At 29.1% G+C, this 16,471-nt stretch overlaps 3 protein-coding genes across 3 annotated transcripts in view; 1 reads left to right on the plus strand and 2 right to left on the minus strand.

Moving 5' to 3' along the window:
* Positions 1-6,515, minus strand: part of chb (chromosome bows) — a 61,908-nt gene extending 55,393 nt beyond the window's left edge. The window contains exon 1 of the mRNA XM_067051600.1: positions 5,828-6,515. Coding sequence (XP_066907701.1) covers positions 5,828-6,007 — 180 coding nt within the window. The 5' untranslated portion in view covers positions 6,008-6,515. The remainder of the gene's footprint in view (positions 1-5,827) is intronic.
* Positions 6,516-6,694: 179 nt separating this feature from the next.
* On the plus strand, positions 6,695-10,091 carry LOC106680558 (uncharacterized). Its single transcript, XM_014420342.2, has 3 exons — positions 6,695-6,938; positions 7,011-7,202; positions 8,683-10,091. The coding sequence occupies exons 1-3, from the start codon at positions 6,851-6,853 to the stop codon at positions 8,856-8,858; spliced, it is 456 nt and encodes a 151-aa protein (XP_014275828.1). The 5' UTR covers positions 6,695-6,850; the 3' UTR covers positions 8,859-10,091.
* Positions 10,092-10,964: 873 nt separating this feature from the next.
* The window catches only part of Nadk2 (NAD kinase 2, mitochondrial), a gene marked incomplete in the record, with an annotated part of 11,767 nt that continues 6,260 nt past the window's right edge, over positions 10,965-16,471 (minus strand). Inside the window, 3 exon segments of the mRNA XM_067051601.1 lie at positions 10,965-12,520; positions 13,155-13,254; positions 13,650-13,808. Coding sequence (XP_066907702.1) covers positions 12,291-12,520; positions 13,155-13,254; positions 13,650-13,808 — 489 coding nt within the window.

Genomic DNA, 16,471 nt, shown 5'->3' on the forward strand with positions numbered 1-16,471 from the left:
TATATTTCTCAAACAGTTATTTCTGAAATAATTATCTGATAATTGTTATTTTACAATGTTATTATTGGTAAAATAAATTGTTTCATTATAATTATTTTAAAAATAATGTTAATATTTATAAATACTGGAGAATTACTAGATTACAAGAAAACTAATTACAGCCATTGCTACTGTTCTGGTGTAAATTGTCTGAAAGTGGCTGTTATAACAATATTAGTTACTATCGTGATAATAGTGTTATATTAGGTTTTGCGTGATAGTTGACAGAACATTTAGTGGCAGTGAAGTTATCACAGCAACAACTGTAGAAGCCACTGGAATGGTGAAAACTCGATAACAGTTGCCGTCATGACAGTAGTAGCGCCAGTGAAGCTACCATCTTGTTCATGTCACTGAGCAAACCATTCGTCGTTGAAAGTAATAAAAAAAATATGAATTTTTTCCTTTCATAGAATGGTTCAGTTTTAACCTATACTATGCAAGGGATTCAGAAACAGGTAATGTCATTAAAAAATATACTTTGAAGTGTTAAAGATGCAGGCACCCTGAGGTGTCTTTTATTCCCGAAACACCTACTATTTTCGCTCATTTTTCATTCGTAGTTCCATGTCTTTAAAACTACACACACCACTAAAAAACATGATAGAACATCACTGAAAGTAGAGTAAATTTGATAAAATATGAGCCCTAATATAGCTGCTTACATTTAACAGTACCTTAGATACAATTTTCTAAGAAGTAACATTTCATAACGAAAAATCAGAAGTTAATCAATTTAATTATATTTAAGACTTACAGATGTCTGTAAGCACTCGAATTAAAGCTACTTTAATGTACTATTAAGTCATTTTTGGCGTTTTACTTCCTGTGAGGAGTAGTTTTCATATTTGCCGAAACAAATTCACACAATGTTAATTTATAGTAGTTCGGACACAACTTTTAGCTTATAAAAAATTATATCTCAGAAACCATTAGACGTACAGTTGTTAGGTATCACTCGTATTAAAACTAGTTTATATATTTATTTAATAGTTAAGGATATTTGACAAAATAAATTTACATATGTTGATTTCTCAATGTTCTGAAAAAAAAAACCCTTTGGTTTATGAAAATCTTATCTGAGGAACCATAAGACGTATAGATGTCTGCCAGGACTTAAATTAAAGCTAGTTAAATGTACTATAAAGTGTTTTATAATCAATATTTCCGTAGGAGACGTTGCCATGAAATTAGGAAAAATAAATTCACTAAATATTGACTTTTCTTTATCTGAGAAACTATCAGATGTATGGATGTCTAGTAGGGCACATGTTTTAGAGAATTTACTCTACTTTAGATAATGATCGGTAAAGGTTTTTAATGTTATAGGTAGTTTTTAGGATAAAAAGCTCCAAATGGAAATGAGCGAAGTTTTTTGTGTTTTAGGAATAAAATAAACTAGGAGCATGCATACTTCAATATTTATTTTTTAATCAAATTTACTGCATCTCTAATTTAATCTAAGTAAGAACTGAACCATTTTCTGCAAGGAAATAACGTACATTTTTTTGTTTTACTTGACAAAACTCAAAAATGAATTTTTAGTATCTTCAGAACAACCACCATTTTTGCAGTTGTCTGACTGGTAGACTCTTACTTCTTAATTGGCAATGTAATAAAGATTCAAAAAATTGCTGTCAAAGTTTTGATCAAATAATCTAGATCTATTTGCACAGCCTCTCGGACTATATATAAAAATGGTTCCATATCAGTTTTTATCAAATTTCCTTATTATTTTCGATTACGCATGAGCATTTGCACACGTTTACATAAAAAGATAGGCGTTTTTACTTATCTTGTTAAATGCCTCATCTCTTTTTGTCCAAATTTTATAATTAGGGTAAAAATGGTATGGTACGTTAACAAATCCTATTTACTACTTTCGTTTACGCATGCGCAAAAGTAAATACATTCCTGGAATATTTAAAAAACCACTCGTTCAGTGGATTTTATTTTTAGACCACAAATCTATGACACTGAAAGACAGATAGTTACGTTTACCTAATAGAGATGGTGAGACAGCTATACTTACAAAGTAACTTAAAAGATTTTTTTTTTATGCAACCTCTACAAGACCTCTATTTGTAATTCTATTATTAAAAAAGGGTTTGTTTCAGAATGAACTATCATCAGATACAAAATATGTATAATAAAACATTGAAAACTGAAGTGGGACAGAATGAGATACAAACAAATCGGAAATATCTAATTTCATTTTATTTTTCTGATATATGTATAATAATAACTGGGATAGGATGATAACTATATATATACACACACACAAGTATATATATTATTATTTTTATTTAATGGTCCTATTATATTCTCAATTTCTAGACATTTCTCACATTGTAAATGTAGTAAAATACAAATTTTTACATATTTTCACTTGAATAAAAATTAAAAATCTACTAAACCACTTTGGGAACACTAACAGAACGAATTGTGAAAGGGTCCAGAAATAATTTATAGTAAATTAGTAAAATTAGATCTAGTAGTTTAAATATTCGATCGATTTCAGGAAACTGTATAATAAGCTGCATGAACTGGCAACGGTGCAAAAAGGTCACCCGTCTTATTTCGTGTCCTACCGCCAGGAGCGCTTACTTTAGAAGGCCAGTCTGTACGAGATGGGTCAAGATATTGTGCGTTCTTGCATTATGTTAAATTAATTGAAATAATTAAATGATCTGCAATGGATCCGCTTGCCACAACACGTGATTTAAATGAAAATAAGACCAAAAGAAAACACAGGTTGGAGGGAATAGGAGAATATGATTTGAGCAGACAAAGTAAAAATGTCATCGCTAACGTTTTGAAATTTGTTAAAAGTTTAAACGATCCAACTGTTCGCGAAACTGTGGACTTCAAAAAAAGCCAAGAGTTGACAGCCAAGTTGTGCGGAGTCAGCCTTAGTTCTGTCCAGAGGTGTGTGCGAGAGCAGAAAACAAACCCACAGTTTTCGGCTCCTCGAAAATCGTATTCTCGAGCGAAACCACAAACTGGTTTAAGTGATTCCGATTGCGACTTAGTTAGAAGAACTGTATCACATTTTTACAACAGGGGCGAAATTCCAACTGCAGAAAAAGTTAGATCGGTTCTTCAGGAAAAAATTGGTTATACCGGAAGTGTAGCATCTGTTCTGCGGTTATTGCGAGCTTTGGATTTAAGACACAAAAAGAAGAACACAATGCCAATACACAGTGCACCTTCTCCCTCCACTGGTTGTGAATCAACAACCAATGGTGAACCATCCAAGATGGAAAGGGCTAACCAAATAATGAAGGAATGCTATGATAATTTTAAACAAAGCCTAGAATGGGATGAACATTCAGTTTATGGAGAAAATATTGCTAGCAGATTAAGGAAAATAAGCAATTCAAAGAGACTGTGCATTTTAAGAAATAAAATTGATAACCTAATTTTCGAAGCTGAACTGGAAGAGTATGATGAACTGGCTCTTCCCAAACCAAATACAAACTCCTTAACTTCTTAGAAATTACTCCAAGAATTTGTAGTTTAATTTGACAACTAGATTTAAGTTAATTTTCAATAAATAAATAAGAATGATTTAAGTTATATTTTTATACATCTCAATCCAATAATTTCAATGATCACAATAAATCTCATCAAATAAAGATGAAAAGGACCTAATTAAATAATAAATAATTGCAGACATCAGATCAATGAATTGATGTTGAATAAATATTGGAGCAGTAAACAAATACCTATGCAAAAGTTCATGAAATCCAAGTGAAATAAAGAAATTGCTAGATAATACATTTAAAATATTTTTTAAGCAAATAGATAAATAATAATAAACAAATTAAAATAGAGATTTCATTTCATCTTGAGAATCATTTTTTTTTTTTTTTTTTTTACAACTTCCTAATTTTATTAAATAAATATTATACAGCAAAAAAATATCTGTCTCCAAGGAGTTCATGGAAACAAAGAGAGATTAATGAATTACATTAAAGGATTTCATCACAACTTGAGAATCATGATTTCTTAATCTATTCCTGATTTCACTAATGCTTTCAGAAGTTAAAAAAAATTTAGAGAAGTCTTTAAAAAAAGTTAATTTCAACATAAAGTTTATTGAATTGGAGAGATAACATAAATATGGAATTGGAGAGATAAATGTACATCTCCAAAAATGAAAACAATAAACGAAATCCAATTCAAACTTAAAAACCTTTACCATAAAAGAGGGCAAAGATAAACATAATAAAAGTGATAAGATACAATTCAAAACATCCTTGAAACATCATCTTGTTAATCAACAGCAAAATTAAAGAAGTGGGCTGCACACAGCCTCCACACTTTCCCTACATTCCTAAGGCAATAAAATTCAAATACAACACACAAATGGCTTTAAAAAAATCTAAATTTTAATAAGAATGGCAATAATTCTGTGTGGAAAAAAATCATAAGTAATCAATAAACAACTATAATTTCCACAAGCTAACATTTATAACTCTTTACGTGTGATTCATGATAATTATACTTAAAATGTGAATAAAGAAGAATCATTTACCAAAAAATAATGTTTTAGTAATAAAATATTTAATTCAAAATCACAGAAAATTTAGGCTGCATCCATAACTTTCTCACAAATTAAAAAACAATTTAATTAAGTTATAGCTTATGCAATCATTACTATTTTCTAAATAGAAGGTTGAGGGAACTCAAACAATTTGATTTTGATACCATCAACCGCCGTCTAAGCATCTCTTCACGAAGAACTATTCAAACCCAAATCCAATTAAATTTAAAAAATATATATTCAATTTGATTATAACGAAATATTTATCAACAAAAATCAACTTTGAAAAGATCAATTAAAATCACTTCTCAGTTACAACAATTTGATGGTAAGGTTCATCCATTATGACCTGGTAAATATAAAAATAAAAAATTCAATTTCACCAGTGACAGTTATCAGATAAGTAATTTTAACAGATATATTAGATATAATAGACTGGATAACTTTGTAACTCATTTTATTTTCGATAAAGGAAAAGACAAATTAATACTTTCTGATGTCACTTCTGCACTCTAAAGAACATATGTATATTCAAATAGATCAACACAATTAACTTTGAACCATCAAAATAACAATTAAGTTGTCAGCCTCCACCAAAAATACTATCAAAAGAAAAAATTATATCATAAAATATCTCTATGATTAAAACTGAACTTTGTTTTTATTTTTTAAGCAGGCTAATGTAAACACAACAAAAAACAAATCCACCTACGTAACAATAGACATGATAAGAGTCCAGTCTTATTATATTATTTTAAATACCAAACAATGAAAATGGAGGTTATATTGTAAAACAAAAAATCTTGAATTTATAACCAGCAGGATGAATGATAAATTTCAGAGAAAAAAAAATACAAATCGGGAATCAGACTAAGAAAACAACCCCTTGATTGCAGAATCATTTTAGGATAAACATTGAGCTTTCATGATCACTGAAATTTATAAAAATATAAAAGTAAATCTTTAGTAAAAGCAAATCGTAAATATCCAACTTCACGGTGCAACAACTGAGGATCTAAGGATATCTAACAAACCTACTTAAACTAAAAGTAATAATTTGTAACTATGATTGAAATCAGTAAACAAATAACTATCAAACTCATCTTAATTTATAAGCAATACATAATCCTCAATAAAAATTAAAAGTCCAATTAATGCACAAAATAAATCATAAAGAACACTGATCTGTCTACCTCTGTAAAAGCTAATTGATTAATGTAATGAAATTGAGAACACTACCTTGAAATTGCTGCTTTGTATCCATGGCAGAAGGCTGTCAACTACCATGCCAATATCAGAACATTCTATGGATGATCCATTCTGCAAATAGTTCAAAAGATCCTGCCCAATAATGAGCTTTTGTTTTGTATCTGTTGTGGACAGAAGGCCCATAAAACCATCCATATCTTTTGCTGACATTTTGTTCCATTAATGTTCTTTCAATCACATCAGCATGAATACTTTCAACTTCTTTATAAAAAAAAAAATATATGAAGTTTACAAAAGTGCACTACACTACTTTAACATAACACTATACATTTTTAAAGAAATGACTAGGTTGAAATGTCTCTGGTGATACTGAAACTTTGGATTCACTCTTAATTGCAGAAAACATGTTTCTATTTCATTAAGCAAAAGAAAATAAATCAGAGACTACATATAGCCAAATAAATGGGCTGATATTCTAGCTTTTACAATTGAAGCAATAAATAATTAAAAGGTAGACGAATGACGGCTGTTTATTTTTTAAAAATTATAGTTGTATTCTACTACATACGATGCTGAAAACACTTCGAGTCATAATTAAAATCATTAATAAAACACGCGATAATTATTTAACAGTCACAGAACGTTAACTGTTAATATCAAATACAATAATTCATCTGGATAAAGCCAAGGAACATGGCAGATGTTACCTACATGGATACCGACATCTAATCTACAAATTCATTAATCTTGTTAGTTTGTAGTTTGTATTAATACTGAACTAAAATATTAAATTAATATTTTCTAATTTATTTTTAATAAATTGAATACGTAACATAATCGTTTGTGTTATTTTTATAAAAATAAACTTCATTCAGTAGGCATAGCTATTGAATGAAGATAACTTCAATCACCAATAGATAACAGCTTGTGTACTGATATGCGTTTGATGTTGTATGTCATTTAATTGATTGTTTCCTACTTTAAGTTTTGAAGCGTGTATGGCACAAATAGTGTTTATTTCATTGAACATTCAATTGATGACTTTAAATTAAAATGAATCTACGATCTAACAACAGTAGTTTTGTTTTTATTATTTCGTGGCTACTTTATTTTTTTAATTTTTACATATTTTGTTTTGGAGGTATGTTTTCTTCTTTAAAGTAACTGATAGACTTAGTAATAGTACGTTTTTATCCAATCATCCTATTTTCAGAAGAATCATGCAGGTTGGATGATGTATTTGGTAATCATTGTGGTGAAAACTCAGAATGCCTTCAAGAAAAGGATAATGTTGGTATTTGTCATTGCAAGGAATCATTCAAACTTGAAAATGGAAAATGTATCCCAGTTGTTGTCCCATCCAAAGATGAATATGTTGATGATGACCATCCAGTAGTTAGTGAAGGTATGATTTTGTGTAATTTTTTTAAATATGGTCAGTTCTGGTATAACCCTCCCTTGAGTCTTAATTTATTCTGCATTTAGTGTATAATGTATTAGTTTCTGTTTATATATGTGCCGATTCATTACTTATAAGGTTAATTATGGTGATATCTATGGAATGCAGTTTTTTTTATTAATTTTTTTTTTTGTTAAGATATTATGCCCTATGTTTCTTTACTCTAAAATTAGCCCCATTATCAAAAAGGAGACTACTGATTACTTTTATGTTTACTTATAATTTTGTAAATAATTTTTTTAACAAGTTCTGGTATTGTCTTAACTTTACTAGATAGAAAAGGATCCCTAATCAGAATTTTACAGGAAATTTATAGATAGGTGATAAAAGTATAGATGTGTAGAAATGTATAGTGTGGTGAAGAAATATTGCTGTTTGTTAGGATTCAGCCCAGTTTTCTTCATAATTACAAATTAATCATTGACCTATACTCATAGATAAGTATCCCATTAAGATTTTGGGTTTCAAAACTGGTTTCATTCACTTTCTGGACCAATAAAAAACAATTCCATTTTAGAAAAAAATAATTTGTTAAAAATATTTTATCATGCTTCTGCTACTTGGTTAAATGATATTCACTATTTGGTGTACATTTCTACAGTTCTACAATAATTCAGTTCTTGTTGAACTTCCATACCCGTTGCCTTGATGAAGGCCTACAACGTAGGCTAAAAAATAAGTTTCACTTCTTGGAGTATTTCTTTCACTTAGCATACCATCATCCAACTTGTGACAAATATTTTTAATTCTTTTTCAATTAAAGCCTCATTACCGAGACCAAATTTTTTTTTTTACTTACTTTTTTAGTTTCGTTGCTAAATGTATATTGCTGCTGCTTTGCTTTAATAGTTGTAAATGTGACAATTCTTTTTTAAATTTATTTTGTACCTCATGAATTCCATAGATTGTTATGCAGAATGGAGTTTTCTTGACGACAACTCTACTAGCTTTGGGATAGTCTATAAGGGGCCCCTGTGCCTATGACACTATCTTTGGAACATGGTCAATTCAAAACTTTTTTTTTTCATGGTATACCTTTATCAAAGCAAGGTGACAACATCTAGAATGTTAAAATAATTGGCAAAAATGTAACATTTCTCTCTGAAGGGATTTGAAGGTTAATTATAAGCTAATGAAAAACACATTTTGAATTATTACTCACTCTGGATTGATTATAACTTTTAATGAATGTTAATAAAAGATTCTTATTGAAAGGAAAATATTTTTTTTTTCAATTACTAATTTTTTTTTTACTTACTGTTCTTTATTAAAGTCAGTTTCTATTTAATTTGTATGTATTATCATTTTATTTTATTCTTAGCATTTTCTTGAATAATATTATGTAAAAATCAATCTGTTTCTGTGAAATATTGCTTTTGTACTGTAATTATAACTTATTGTTGTTATTTGTTTCTTTTTGTTTTAGGAAGCTCCATTGCTCTCTGGATTGTCATACCTTGTATGATTTTAGCTCTAGCTGGTGCTATTTTCTTTTTGATCAAACGTCTCAAATTGATTGAGAAATTGTACCAATTCCGTGTGAGGCGTTATAATACAGTGTTTGTTACATCTTTGCAAGACGATGATGCACCAATAACATAAACGTAACAACCCTTTATAAATAGAGTTTATATTCATATATATTTTTAAAGCAGTGGCTGTAGTCAATTTTTTATGATTAGATTTATTGATACAAAAGTTTTTTAATGACTGTGATAATTCCTATGGTTTATTGTACTCCTTTATTTTAATTATCCTATTTTAATTTCTTTACGCGTTGTGTGATGCGATCGATCGAGACTAAATGTAATATTTAAGAATAATCTATAAGAAAAGTAAATCACTGTAATATTATATGTGAATTACTTTTTATTTTAATTAAAATTTTTAGGCCTAGTTTCGCAGAATATAGATGGTTCAGTTGGATCCGTTAACAATGGAATTATTTAATTGTTTGTTATTTCTCAATATTATTTATTTTTTTTTTTAACAAAATAGTTTTAGAGGTATTGTTACCATATTGTGACTAGTGAGAGTAAATATTCTTTTCAGTATTAATAAAAAAAAAATTTATTAAAGCATAACTGATAACAGCATATGATTGATGTTGATTCAATACAAATTATATCTTTATAATGTGTGTCATAATTATTTAGTAACTGCTTTTTTAATTATCATCATCAAAACTGATAAGCTTTTAACACGAATTACAATTTATAATAAATATTATGTGTAACAAATATACTGTTTTAGAAAGTTACGATATAAGTTATATAAATGTGTGTGTTATTAATTAATGAACTGTTCCTCGGTGTTGTAATGAAATATTTCCTCTTTTTGCTCATTAAAAATCTGTTCTCTTTGATATTATACTAATCTGATTTACATTTTAATAAAATAATTATAACTTTAGGTACAAGAATGTTATTGACTTGTAATTCTTCCATTTTTACTTCCCATTCATTTATACTTCTTTTCAATTTCTACTGATAAGAAATGAATATCTATAAAAAATAAATGTCTCAGCTATATACTACTACAAATAATTTGTAGTGCAGTGTCATTAATGTAATCTCCTTAGTTTCATTCAATAGCTTGAAGCTAATATATCATCAAATACAATATAAACCTAAAATTGTTGTGCAACATATTTTATTGAATATAATTTATCTTTGTTTTATTTAAGCTTTGATGTTCATGAATTGATAAACCTTTTTTATATTCTGTTGAAAGTATTTGTACCTTTTAAATTTGATGAAAGTATAAGTATTGAAATGAACGAATATGTTAAAATTGTACGTGTATGTGTATAGTAATAAAGATGCTAAATTATAATTTTCTTCTTTTTTTTTTTTAACCAAATGATAATAGTTTTAATAAACACTACCAAATCCCGCTCATCCATTTTACTTCCACCTTCTTAACCAACTGCTTCTGTGGAAAGTCCTTCCTAAACTTAGCTGCCTCACTCTGGAATTCTACATCATGCACCTACAGTTCCCTCCTTTTCATATTTATATATTTCGTTAGTTATTAGTATGGCCACATTGCCCTGGCTGACTAGAAATGTAGCCGAAGATCTCTAAGAACTACGTCCTAGAATAATGAAGCTGAATTTCATTTTGTTTCAATAAGCCTGTGTTTGATGTCCTGCAAGGCTTCTTTCTTTTAATTCTTCAAATAGGCACATATAGACTAAAAGCTTTTTATCTATAAATAATTGCTTACAAACTTAGAAAGTCAGAATCACCACAATGTTAAATCATCTTCATTGCTTTCAGCTAGTTTATTCAATTTATGTAATTTTTAGTAACTTGTACAATAGTCATCATCATGGGTGCTACGACTCATCGCTGAGTCTTCGCCTCAGCACTCATAATATTTTAAAGTTGCATCATTAAACTTCTGGAGCAACAATATAAAGAAAAGAAAACCACATGTAAAAATTTTTAATTTAATTTAAAATTATTGATATTTTGATTTTGATGTATCATTCACAAAACTGAGGGGAACGGAAGATCTGGGAACATGGGACAGTCAACGTAGCCACCTACTCACAATTTTAAGGCCGAGTTGTTCTGAACGTTGCTATGTTGGGACTAAGTGTGGTAGCATGGCAAAAATGCTCACTCCTCTTATTTTGTGATGTCTCCTAAAAAATCACACAACTAGGACAGGTGATAAGTAATTTAAAAAAAAATATATATATAAAAATATTTATAGAATTTCTTTATTTTTCATTGTGATACATTTAACAAATATTCAATAAAATCACAACCGTAACAATATTTCATCACCTCGTATTAAAAGATAAGTTTAAAGTAACATTTTTCTAGTGAATTCGAATTTCATTAATAAAATTAGATTTTTAGATAAATAGTTAGAAAAATAAATCAGTCCTTGAATCAGTTACTTAGTTATATCAAAGCTTTGGCTGTGTATCAATAAACATTCATTGTAATCTTATTCAAAGCAGTTTAAATAAGACAATTATTACATGCCTTGCTTATCAGCCTTTCATTTCAGACACAAATTAAACAGTGGTGTGCCTAAACCGATAACAAATTTTATTTTTAGAATTATAAATGTCCTCTTTTCATAACTAATGACTATACTATAACTATACGTATTGATGTATATAACGATTAAAAAAAAAATCAGGCTTATCGATTTCAGAGATCTAAATAAAAAAAATTAACAAAATTTAATAAATGTTTTCAGTCTAGCTACATATTTGATTTACTCGATTGTTTAAATAACAAATAATCATATTAAAATTTGAATGCTTCAATAAAATAATCTGTATAACTGTAATAATATTCTTAAATAATAAATAACATTTAATTCATTATACCAAACTACATCACATATGGTATTAACTAGTATTTCATAAAGAATATTGTATGAATATAGGTGGTAGTGCTTTTCTATTCTCATTTAAAAATATAATTCTAAGGCATTTTTTATGGCTTTAACATATTCAGTCTAGTTATGCATTTGGTTTACAAAATTCTGTTCACTAAAACCCCTTTACTAAACTGGAGTGACTTAACAGGTGAAATTAATTTATTATGATAAATAACCACTAAAATTTTAATGCTACAATACAATTATGTTATAGTTATTATATATATAAAAAATAATTAATCAGTAATAGCAAACTACATCATGCAGCATTAATTACTATTTCATAAAGGGTATTAAAAGAATGTAGGTGATAATACTCTTCAATGCTCATTTAAAAGTGTTCTAAGGCATTTATTATGATTTTAATACTTTCAGTCTAGTTATGCAATTGGTTTTCCCAATTCTGTTAACAAGAATCCCATAAGCAAACTGGGGTAACATAACATTCACTAATTACATAAATAATTATATTAAAATTTGGATGCTAGGGTACAATGATGTATGTGATAGTTATTCTTATTACATTTAGAAAATGCTTCATTGATTGTACTAAACTACATTTTGTGGCACTATATAATATTACATAACAGATGTTAATTAAAAATAGGAGATAATACTCTTCTATATTCAGTTGAAACTTATTGTTCTAAGACATTTATCAGCGCTCGAATACAGTTGAGCCACAGTTCCATCATGAAATGGATACCAATGAGTACCATCAACAACTAAACATCCTGAAAAACAGCGAGAACCAACTGATACACGCTTGGAAAAACCACCTGCTGGGAAACCAGGCGGATCAGGAAACACCGAACTATAAATAGGCTCTCTTAAACTCCAGTAAAGGCGTCTATCATCTGAAAAATAAACAATGTTATTAACATTTTTAATAATATAGCTATACATAAAAACAAAAAATAAACTGTCAAAAGTTCGACTACCATGGCGGTCATCGTGACCGCAACATGACATTCCACTGGGCCCACGGCGATCAGTATGACCGCCACTTCAATACTTGGTATTTTCTCAGCTGAGGGCCCGAGCGACTGCAGTTGTTTGCTTTTCTCAATGCAACGTGCTGCTACGGGCCCAGCAACATGGTAGGTCTAGGTTTCTTGGCCTCTGAAACTTTTTTTTTTTAATATCACTCATCAAAGACCTAACAAAATTGCCCTTTCAAAAGACAATATCTAAGAACCAAATGTTTATTTCTATTAAATTAAAATTTATTTTAGAAAAGAGCTTTTTAAAGACACAGAAATTAATTCAATGCATGGAACATGAGTAAAAATTAAACAACAGTTTATATTGATCATCATACTATGAGGAGAATCCCAAAAGTTAAGTCTTTTTTAGAAATACTTAATTCTATAGAAATGGATAAATGGAGAATTAATTGTCATGAACATGAAAATTCTTTAGCCTCCAGATCTGATAGGACTCAATCCCTTATAAAAACAAAATGTGTTATACTACCAATTGTTACTATACCTGGAGAAAATCTAAGTGATTTGTTGTATTTCTTAGTGATGCATGCTACCTCATCTTCATCATTTGGTGGATGACCAGATAGTTCCATTACCATCCTAACCTGAAATTAATAATACAATTGTTTGATTATCATAAAAACAATGAAAAAGCTGTAAATGGTACAATGAATGACTGAAAATATGACATTTTAAGATATCATTAATAACTTGCATGTATAAGCATAAAATGGCTCAAATAGTCCACTTTAATTTAAGAAGTTTAATTTCATTCCTCAACATTCATATAATTTTTTCAAGATTGAGGTTGAGTGAAGTGAACAAATATCCTTATTTCTTTATCAAGAATGAAGCAACAATTTCTTTCATAATAGAACAATAATTTAATAAAGTTTGATTTAAAATTTCATTTAATGATTTTTCTCAGATAAACCTTTGATTAACAAGCAATTATTAATACATTAATGATAAACAAATTTAATCAGGTTGAATAAATTACCTTTTCTTCTGTAAGCCTGTTGATGGACATATGCCAACTGGTAGAACCCGTACCAGTCGAGATACAAAGCCCAGAGCACTTAACGATTGTTTTATCATAGCCTTCTGGGTGAATTAACAAACTCGAAGTTTGAGATGAAACATTTTCGCCCATAAAAATCTATTTTTGAAAAAATAAACCATATATTACAACAGAGAAAGATAACATAATTATAAAATACACAAGGACTTATATTAAATAATAATTAATAATAAATAATTTAAAGACTGGCCATTTTGTGATCAAGGCAAAAATTTCAGGACTGGCCATAGGAAATCCTCTACCTCCTGATCTTTCCAACATTGTCTTTAATCATTTGCTTGATTCCGTTATCCCACTTCTTCTAGTTGACATTATTCTCATAAAAAAATATGTAGATGACCTCCTCCTTGTCGTTAATCCTGATAAAATCGCTGATATTTTATCCACCTTTAATTTTTACCATCCACACCTCAATTTTAATTTAGAACTTGAAAACAATCACTCCCTTCAACTTAGAAACTAGATCAAACAATCAATTTGAACAAATCAAACAATCACTCACTTCAACTCAGAAACTTGAAACTATCTCTCATCATTTTGAATCACTCCCTTTCCTGGACCTCCTCATCATAGGAAACCCAGACAACACCGTATTCACTGACTGGTACACTAAACCAACTTACTTAGGCAGACTTTTAAATCACCACTCCCAGCATCCTTACCATAAAAAATTAGCACAACCAAAAACCTTATTCACCTTTGCTTTTCCCTCTCAGATTCCCAATTCCATGAAAGAAACACACACTGCATAAAACAAATACTCTTTACTAATTAATAACTTCCCCTTCAATATCATTCATAATCTTATAAACAACTACAAAATTCATATCACTTCACCTAATTCTTCACAACCCCTCTCTATCCCCTTATACAGGCCACTACGATACATCTCTCAGATAATATTCAAAAATCCTTATGTTCCGCTATACCTAATCTTCGTATTGCTTTTAGACCTCACAACACACTACCTAATATCTACTCACAACTTTAAGACCCTATCCCACTTTTACACCAATCCCATATCGTATACCACATCTCTTGCTCCATTCACAATTGTAAATCTGCTTACATTGATGAAACCAATTCTTAAAAGACTGCATCAGAAAACACAATTATTGTTTCCTCATATAATCATTCTGCCCCTAAACTTTCAAAAGATTTTTTCTCTTTAAATCACTCCTTCGATTTTGAAAAAACATCTATACTAGCCACAGTTCGTAACAAAAGGCTTATCTCTGAAAACTTCTATATCCAATTAGAACCTTCTTCTGTAAATTTAAAATCTGACAAACACAACTTCTTCAGGTCACTTTTATTCCATTACCCCAATTCTATTAATTCTAAACTATAAATTCCAAACTCACCGTACTTCAACAGTGTAAGAATCTCTAAGTGAGCTGTTGCTAGCAGAAGTAATGCCTAACTACTGCTGTATAACCTGTTTGGATTGTAGATAACAGTGTGATGATAATCTTAACTAGTGGAGTATGTTTTGTTTTCCTTACCTAGAGTACCAGTTGTTATTTTTACTTCCTTTTCACCTTAACAGTTTTGTGTCTATCAGAAAACATAGTGTCTATTTCACCTAATATATCAAACAGTGTTATGAAACATTTATTGACAGTTACAAGTGCAAAACTAACTATTCATAAATACAACAGTGCTTATCTTACTTTGTTACAGTACAGCAGTAAATCCTTTAATTTAATTTATCATTTATCTGTTTTCGCCCTCTACCAAACGCAATAGTTAATACCCAAATAAATTATCCGAAGAACTCAGCTTAATCTGGGCATAGTGTAAGGGTGTCCCAAGGACCCCAACACAATTTATTGTTAACGTATACCCAAATAGTTAGTTTATTAAAAGTAACATAGATAATTTTTTTTTTCCACCTCTTGCATATATATATAATTTTATTTATTTATTTTTATTATTATTTTTTTTAAAACCATTTGTCGTGACCCTTTCATACTTTTTGCCTCTTTTAAATATTTTCAATTTGTTTTTATTTACCCCTTCAAATAACTTGTAACGTATTCTCTCCTTCCGGTAATTTTGTCATCTTTGTAACATATTTTTCAACATTTTTTTTAATAACCAATTATCGTGACCCTCTTATATGTTTTCCTCTTTTAAATAAGTTTTTAAACATCTTCTATTTCTTTTTTTACCCACCCAAATAACTTGTAACATATTCTCATCTTCCAGTAATTTCGTCATCTTTACATTTTTTTTTCTTTTAATATTTTAAACAATTTAACCATTTGTCGTCACCCTCTTATATGTTTACCTCTTTCAAATCAAAATTTCTCAAATATCTTCTATTTCTTATTTTTACCCATCCGAATAACTTGTAACGGATCCTCGCCTTCCAGTAATCTCATCATCTTTGTATTTCAGAATCTTATCGCACGCACCACTCAGCTCACTGAGATTTCCGATCTTCTACTAGTAGGTGAGCTCTTTGTTTTTTGTCTCTTCTTATCTTTCTTTAACCCCCTTCTCATTCTCTATTCTCTTATTTTTCCAGACCCACTTTGTTAGTTATGTTCACCACATATTAGTATTAGTAATCTAAATTATCTTGTTTACTAAAATTATGTCTTTTCACAATTTTTTTTTGTTGCTTCTATATATTTACTAATTGATTATTTATTTATAATCTTAAAATTCTTTCTTGAGACTGGCAATTTTTCACTAAATAATTCAAAACACTATCCAAATTATAGTCTCAAAAC

This window comes from Halyomorpha halys, unplaced genomic scaffold (genome assembly GCF_000696795.3).
Source record: "Halyomorpha halys isolate HHAL.00 unplaced genomic scaffold, Hhal_1.1 Scaffold18.1, whole genome shotgun sequence".
Lineage (NCBI taxonomy): Eukaryota > Metazoa > Arthropoda > Insecta > Hemiptera > Pentatomidae > Halyomorpha > Halyomorpha halys.

Coding starts and splice junctions, on each gene's coding strand:
- LOC106680558 (XM_014420342.2), top strand. CDS start 6,851: ATGAATCTACGATCTAACAACAGTAGTTTTGTTTTTATTATTTCGTGG. Junction 6,939..7,010: donor TTACATATTTTGTTTTGGAG/GTATGTTTTCTT, acceptor TCCTATTTTCAG/AAGAATCATGCAGGTTGGAT. Junction 7,203..8,682: donor CCATCCAGTAGTTAGTGAAG/GTATGATTTTGT, acceptor TTTTTGTTTTAG/GAAGCTCCATTGCTCTCTGG.